The 8,628-nt window shown below is 31.1% G+C and overlaps 1 protein-coding gene across 1 annotated transcript; it reads right to left on the minus strand.

Moving 5' to 3' along the window:
* Window positions 1–1,882: 1,882 nt before the first annotated feature.
* On the minus strand, window positions 1,883–8,165 carry LOC112519900 (probable WRKY transcription factor 12). Its single transcript, XM_025128215.1, has 4 exons — window positions 7,824–8,165; window positions 7,588–7,649; window positions 6,608–6,772; window positions 1,883–2,270 (listed from the first exon to the last, which is right to left on the minus strand). Exons 1-4 carry the CDS (start codon window positions 8,100–8,102, stop codon window positions 2,108–2,110), a joined length of 669 nt encoding a protein of 222 aa, XP_024983983.1. The 5' UTR covers window positions 8,103–8,165; the 3' UTR covers window positions 1,883–2,107.
* Window positions 8,166–8,628: the final 463 nt, after the last annotated feature.

Genomic DNA, 8,628 nt, shown 5'->3' on the forward strand with positions numbered 1-8,628 from the left:
GGGTTAAGTTCTAGGGATATGACAATTTTTGCTTCAAAATTGAAGAAATTTCCAAACACCCCTTAATGTTTCTTGTTTAATCTTTGCTTAATTTTCAAAATATCCTAACAAGATTTAACTCCGACGCCGAAAATCGAAATTGTGAATCGAATCGTTTCTTGTTTGTGGGTGAATTCTTTGAAGAAATATTTAGAACAAAGGCATTAACTATGTGTGTTTTTATAATCAACTAAAAGAATTGATTCAACGATAACATATTTGTAGATTAACTTCGAAATGATGAAACATATTTGGCCTGTTCGGGTTCTAACTTCCGTTAAGAAGATCGTGGGCCTCTATAACTGCCCCTTGTGAATGATCATTTTTGCTTCTTAATTTTGATCGTCAATCTCACCACGCTTTAACCCTGGTCGAAAACACGTTTTCTTTCTCTGTAAGGGACTAACTCAAACTTCGAGTGTCAGTTAATACGATTATGCATTCTATCATAACCTTCTATAAGTCAGTAATGCCACAGATGGAACAGAAGGACCAACTCAAACTTTAAGTGATGGTTATCATGATCTAATATCTGGTTATATCTTTCTATAATTTATGTGCTAAATGTCGATCGGACTCATTCAATATTCCTTTTCCGATAGTCATGAATATCTCAGTCGACATCCTGTTGATTATATGTTTTAACTATTTTTCGTTTGAAGCTCCTTCCGTATTCCCATTTCGATAAATAATTTTAAATTTTGCATTTATGATAAAACCTCCCTAAAAATGAAAAAAAAAATGAAAAAAAAATGAAAAATATTGGCCCATTTATTTGTTTCCTCATACGGGCCAACATAGAGGAATTGACAGGATTAGAAGGCCCATTCCTTTGATGGGTTATATCGTAAATTTTATGATCCAACAATTAGCTTATCAATTAGTTTGTGAAACAAAATCTTATTAAGGGGTGTTTGAGATTCCTTATTTTAGGTGTTTTTTGATTTATTTCAGTCTGACATCGGTGATAAGCTAAATGCTCACCGGTGTCAGACTGAAATAAATCAAAAAAACACCTAAAATAAGCAATCCAAAGGTAATAAGCAGTTTTTGATAAGTTAATTCTTCCTAACTTAAGAAAAACTGCTTATTACCAGTTTACCATTTTAACCCTGTTTTATTAATATTTGTTAATTATTAATCTTATTGATATAAATTTTTGTCAAAATATTATTATAAATGATGAAAAATAAATCTTTACATGTTAAAAAATCAAATAAGTTAATAAGCAATCCCGAACACTCCCATAAGTCAATAATATGGAAGACTGTCCTTTTTGATCATTTTATATATATAAGCAAAATTTGTCAAACACTAAAAAACAACTTATCAGCTTACTGTCTTTTGGTATTGCTATAAGCTAATCCAAACACCTTTTTTTACAAAACTCCGATTTGATACCACATAAGTTAATAAACACTTTTATAAAAAAAAGTTGTTTTAAATAAGCAATCTCAAACACCTCCTTAATAGATAGATCTGTTATTCGGTAATCTAAAAAGTGATATCGTAACTATATCTGTTTGCAATGCTTGTTAGTTATCTTAATATGGTCGCAAAATGTAAATTCGTTCAAATTCCAATCGGTAGTTTTCCTACTAGTTGGTTTCTAGATTCGCAACCTACTTAGTTTTGGTTGCAAACCAGCGACGAACCCATAAATTTTTCCATACGATGACACTATATAAAATGGTTGCACCGTCTAAAATAATATGGCTGTACCTTTCACGAACCTATCTTTTTCACCTTACAACAGAGGGATTTACCGGTGGCACGTGACAGCATAGGTTGGAAAAGAAATCATACTGGTCGGAAAAGTGATCACCCTTACACAAATATATATTCAAAAGGAAAATTGCATTTGCTTTATGTACATGAAATATATCGCCGAATGTTTCATGACGTTCCTGCAATCAATCGACCTTTTAAGAATTACCTACTACATAAATAAACTCAATCTTCGTGACCTAAGATTGACGGATAGGTAAATTTTACACGAACACTAATTAAATACTTCGTTGGTCATGAACTCCTTGAGCATCGAATAGAACATCGAGCTTAGGTATAATTAAAACGAAGTAAAGCATTCGTGTTCTGATGAATTCGAGTCATCACAAGGCGAGTGGTTGTGTCGACCTTCATATGTCGTGATCACCATTCTACAGTCTTCTGATAATCTTTCTACCCTTTTCTTCACTCGACAATTGGTATGTGTACAACGATAGTAACTTCTGCTAGTTCATGATAAACAAAACAACAAGAATTAGTTAAAAAAATTAAAATAAACACAAAAAGTATATATGATTATCGTGTTTTAATAGATCGATCGTCCTCAGATGTTGTCATATCTTTGATTATTTTCGTGACCAAAATATGTTGTCGTATCTCACGTTTTAAAAATATCGTCGTCACATCTTACATTTGCAATTTACCCAATATATTTTCAACTGTTTAATTCTGATTTTTTAGATCTTGAAAAAGTATTATTCGCTAATATATATGATAAGAAATCACCTTTGGTGCAATTGTACTTGACAATTTGTATTAAATTAACTATCGTTATTGAAAATAATCTGAACACATGGGTAAAAAATCACCGAGAGACACTATAATAAAATCGAGTTTATAGGACACTCCCAAATTCTAAGTATCATAATAGATTTCTTTATAGGACTTAGTTTATAGGACCAAAAAAATAAAGTGTCAAATCTAAAGGTGTTGCAATAAGTTTATATGACGTTTTTTGACGTCGTAATAAGTTTTTTAAGACACTTTTAATATAAAGCGTCTCATTATCAATTTTATATGACACTATTTGAAAAATTGTCCTATAAAAAATTGAGTTTATAGGACACTTTCTCAAAAGTGTCCTATAAAGTTGCTAATGCGATACTTTGTATTAAAAATATCCTAAAAAAACTTGTTAAGACGCCCAAAAGCGTCATATAAACTTATTACAACATATTTAGATATGACACTTTATATTTTGATCCTATAAATTAAGTCCAATAAAACGGTCTATTGGGACGCTTAGATATTGGGGATGTCCTATAAACCCCGTTTTGTAGTAGTGAGAAATTTTCGTCGGTGATTTCCGATAGATCACCCAAAAAAATACTAATGATTCGAAAAAATCCGATATTTTTCAAGAAAATACCCACGAATCATCCAAAAATATGTGAGTAACCTGTTTGTATCTCCAGCTAACAATTTACCCACCAACTTTTATGACAAGTCACCCCTTTAACAACGGATTTCCTAGAAACACATCCATAGAAAAAGTCTTCCGTTTAGCATTGACAAAACCCTATACTTGCATCAGTAACCACATATTTCTTTGCCCAGAGTTTGCGGTTATTGTTTTTTGGGTTTTTTCACTACGATAATACTGAAAGTGTTGGATACAAGATTGAAACAGATACAGAGAACACTAAAGGTACTTTTTATATACAACAAACATGATCAAAGAACAACCCTTTATCTTGAAAAGGAAGTGAACATAGATGCAATCATGATATTGTTTTGAAGCAAAAGAGGGTTAGATTTGAACCCCTTTTCATGTCCAAAAAAGAAACCCCTTTTAGCTTTTAAATCTTACCAACTTATAAAAGGCACTGCATTTGCATCATTAGATATTTCCAAGTGAAGAAACCTTGAAATTGCTACATTTTCAAGTTCACCAATCAAAGAAAATGATGCCCTTTTGGATTGTGCAAATAAATCAAGGTTTAATGAGTAGAGTGATGAATATTGGCTTCCAATGAAGGCAACTAACCTTAGCTAAAAGCAGATAAAAGGGATTTTAACCCGTAAAACATCAGTGAAAACATCTACGAGTCGCTTCCTAAATGTTAGTTCAAAAACTCGAAGGTGATTAAGACATCTAAACATGTTGAACTATAAGTTATCTTTCAAGACATGTTGCTATAATAAAATCAGGTTAATAGGGATGTAAAAAATGTCTAAGAGCATCTTGAACAGATAGAAAAATGAGAGAGAAGTTAAAAATCTCCAAATTTGATGAAAATCTCTAAGACTCCAGATAAATCTATGCAATATTATAAAGTATTTGACAAAAACTATTAAAAATCGTTTTTTATGCATGAAGTACTATTTATTTATGCATATTACTTAAAATTCAAGATTACAAGTAATTTTGGGTAAGTACAACTTATTAAAGCTCTATTTTTAAATTCGTGTAATTAACTGCAGATAAACATAATAAGATATAAGATAAACATTACCTTTATAGAAAAATATATTATTAAACCAAAAAAAAAATTACTTTGTTAAATCTAAATTAAATTATAACAAAAATTGAATTAAAGAAGTTATACAAAAAAAAAACGAAAACTATTAAATAGTTAATTTGATACTAATATCGATTTTTTTTTTCAAAATTTTATGTTATCTTCAAATTTATATCTCATTCAAAAATAAAAAGATTAGCGCTTTCTCAAAACCATATAAAATCGTATTATATCAATAGAGACAAACAATAAAAATTAAACATTAAAATGAAGATTTATTTCACCGCATTATGCGAGTACTTTTCTAGTAATATTTTAATCTTTTTCCACAAATAAGAAATATTGAAAATAAAAATTTATGAGAAATGAATAATATTTTATTGAATGTATTTTTTAATAATATAATTAATAACAGAATTGCTAAAATAGAATAGTTGTTAAAGTTGGATGTAATTTCTCTTAGATATTTCGACTTTTGACACTCTATTTTAGAAAAAAAAAAAAAAACATAACATAGTTGTCTGAGATGCTCCAAATGTTCTAAACAGATTATTTTAATTAAATTTATAGGATCAAACAATTGTGTGTCTTTTTAAAAGCGTTGCAAATAAATATGTAGGACGGGCCTGAACGTTTTAACAAGCTTTTATGACACTTTAAAAATAAATGTCTCATGAACGTTATCATTTTATAGGACACTTGTTCATTTAATATCATATAAAAAAAAAACAATAGAACTTTTATCTAAAAAGTATCATAAAAACTTGTTAAGATGTCTAAAAACGTTTTATAAACTTATTGCAACAACTTTACATAGCATGCACAAATTGTTAGCTAGGTCCTATAACCTTAAATCCTAATAAAGCAGTTTATTATGACATTTAGATATTTTTTAACATCCTATAAACTCGATTTTATTATAATACGTGAACCCACATCCATTGGATGAAAGAGAAGGATGCAGTTAAACCAACAAGACATGGTCAAAAACAAGAAAGCCATCAAAGAACTGTAACTTGCCAAATCACATACATTGCACCCACACAGAAAACGCAATGTTTTGACCTCATGGCCCATTGAAGATGGAGTCATGATGATGAGATTGATGATGTCAAAATTTTCATAAAAATCCCGTACGTGTCGTAAATTCTCGCGTCCCATTTTTATCCACCAATCATATCAATACGCATTATCAAAGAAAAATATGAACTTAATTTCAATAAGTTTTAAAGTATAAAAATCTGATGTTTTAATTTCATCCGTGAAGTATGGATGAGACGTGAAATTTTAAGACATGAAAAGGGGATTACAATTAGACGATGATAATTGAATAAGAGAAGTGAAAAAAGTCTAATCCGTAATAATTTTAATGGCCTAAGACATGGTCATGTATGCATATAGATACATACATATATATATATATATATATATGTATGTATATATATATATGTATATAATCCCATGCATTATTCGTATTCAATAGTATATATTAAGGGGTAGGCTAAATGTTTGAAAGAAGTATGGTAAATGACCATGAGTTACCATATAAAGATATATGCTAATTACATACGGTAAAAAAAGAAGTTAAGTGAAAAGGTTTTAAAGCTCGTTGGAGACACTCGATCTTAAGCGTTCGTTACGAAGGCCGGACCCCTTCATAAGCGAATGCGATACATTAACCCAGGTGCTATATATAAATACGCTCCTAGAACCTAATCTTGTCGAGAAAAATAATACCTACTTATAAATAAAGACCAAGATTTTGTCTGTTCGACTTTATTCTTGAGCAATAATTAATTAGAGTGCATTCCGTTTCTCTTTATGCTTAGAAATCGTATCCGGACAATACAATTTTTGTAAGTCGATTTGTTCTTTTAATTTTTACGGTTGTAGCGATCATTATTAGTTAAGCCATCACTTTCGCTCTTCTATTCGTGTAAACTTTGTTAATTAGCTTCTTTCAAATATGTAGAAGGACAAAATTAACCTTGCTTGCTTCCCATTTTGATATATAATTGATTTTCGTCTTATATTCAGTCGAAACGATATAATTATGGATCGATACTAATCTAAAAGACCCAAAAAACCGCACTTAACAAATCGAACTTTTGACAACAACAACTTGTTAATTATGTAGTGATTTTTACATGATTAACTTGTTAATTATGAACTTAACAACAACTAATTAATAATGGATATATAACCATGCTGATAATTAATCGATTAATATACCAAGATGTCTTAATTGGGTAAGTCGAGATCTATTTGAAATTAAGCTCTAATTAAGAACTAGAAAAGGTAGAATGGAGATGAAGTACCTGGGGTGAAGGCTATTCTTGACAACTTTCTGGCCATATTTCCTCCATTTGTAACCATCATCAAGAACATCAACATCACTCCTTGTCTGAAAACAGAATCTTGGTTCTCTCAGCTTTCTTCTCATTTTCATCCTCCCCTTTTCAGGGTTTGATGAACTCCTCCACCTTCCCATTCAAATCAATGAAATAAGTGAACTTTTTTCTGTTTGTGTGTGTGTGTGTGTGTACACATAGGGAGCTCTATATTGGTTAGTTTGGTGGCCATGGTTCATGAATACACAGATGGATTTATATATGTATGTCATCATTAGGCCTGAAGATTCCTGTTCTTCCCCAAATCACATACTGACAACATACAAAGAGATTGAGAGATGCTTTAAAGTTTGCTTTATGTAGAAATCTCTTCCATATATGTAGCTAGATCTTGTTAGAATCTGACTGGGGAAGCACCAAGAGAAGCTTCTCTCTCTCTCTATCTAAACCCTCTCTCTCACACACACAAACACACAGTAGAGTGAAAAACAACTCCCATCTCATAATTTCCTTTTAGAAAAACCAAGAGGAATCCACACCCCCAAGAAAGTTAAAAAAAAGTTCTTCTGTAACGTACCTCTAATAATTTACCAAGTAATATCCAAACATGAATTTGAATTCACGAGTTTTCATTAGGTTTTCTAGGTTACTCGCCCCACCACACGTGAATCTAATATATATATATATATATATATATCACACCTATTATACAGCTTTGAAACCACACCTATATCGTAATTAAGTACTTCCTTCATGATTTGATGCTTGCAAATAAGAGCCAAAGTCACATATGAACCCTAACTGTGGGTTGAAATGAGTAGAAAGTGCAGTTTCTTGAAACCCGTGATTACTTTCTTAGGTTAAAACCCTAATTATACGATCATAATACAAAAGTGTTGAAAGTTAATAAAAAATAAACAAGATTAGGTGAAGAGATGGATGAATACCATGAATTATGATCATCTGTGCATTTTTCTTCATTAACAGACTTTGGATCCAAGCTTCCCACCTATATATATGTATCAATAAAAAGATTTCATACAATCTTTGTGCCATATAATTGAAAATATGATCAAAAAGTAGAAAGAGAAACAATTTTCTTGAAAAATGTTACAGTTAACAAGAAAAGGATGATCAAGCAGCTAAAGAAATTAAACACCCTGATCATATGATGGGATTCTACCTGTTCTTTATGCCAAGAATCTCTATGAACCATATGGGCATCGCTATTGAAATTACCAGCAGCTGTGGTGGAGGTGGTGGTGGTGGTGGTGGCGGCGGTGTGCAAAGGTGGTTGAGATAACTGTGGAAGAGATAGAGTTGGAGGTAGGAACCTCAAAACCTGGCTTTGATGATGATGGTGATCTTGAAAATGGGGAAAACCCATATGATCATGGATGGGATTCGAGAAGGAATTAACTTGAAGATCAAAGCTGGCTAACCCTCTTTCAGATCCTTCCATGATTCTTGATGACCAAAACTTGTACAACTTTTCCTGTTCTTCTACTACTATACCACTACTACTACTACTCCTTGAACTTGTTGTTCTTGCTAGTGGGGTTTGTATTTGTAGTGCATGTGTCCGTACACGTGCTTGTGGATGTGGGTGTTGGGGGTGGGGGTTAGTGGTGTATTTCTTCTTCACATATGGGGGGTTGGGGCCATTGGGGCTATGAAAAACATGTTTTCATGGGTCAACATGTAAACACTAGATGGAATGGAATGAAATGGAATGTTTGGGAAACAGATTATTCCTTTCTTCTATTCTCATTTTATTTTCCATTTCTTTGTGTTTATGTCCACATAACTTGATATCATTGTTTTAATTTTGTCTTCTTCTAACATATAATTATTCTATTTCAAAATAAATTAATATATATATATATATATATATATGATAAGTAATTTAGAACATCTATACTATATTATAAAACATTTGACAAAAACTCTTAAAAACCACTTTTTATGCATAAATTACTGTTTATTAA

The sequence above is a fragment of the Cynara cardunculus genome, assembly GCF_001531365.2.
Source record: "Cynara cardunculus var. scolymus isolate 2C chromosome LG 10, CcrdV1, whole genome shotgun sequence".
Taxonomy (NCBI): domain Eukaryota; kingdom Viridiplantae; phylum Streptophyta; class Magnoliopsida; order Asterales; family Asteraceae; genus Cynara; species Cynara cardunculus.

Excerpts from the sequence above, each read along its gene's own strand:
- LOC112519900 (XM_025128215.1), bottom strand. The coding sequence starts at position 8,102 with ATGGAAGGATCTGAAAGAGGGTTAGCCAGCTTTGATCTTCAAGTTAAT. Across the intron at positions 6,773-7,587 it reads ACAGATGATCATAATTCATG|GTGGAGGAGTTCATCAAACC; the intron begins GTATTCATCCAT and ends TTGAATGGGAAG. Across the intron at positions 2,271-6,607 it reads AAGAATAGCCTTCACCCCAG|AAGTTACTATCGTTGTACAC; the intron begins GTACTTCATCTC and ends ATGAACTAGCAG.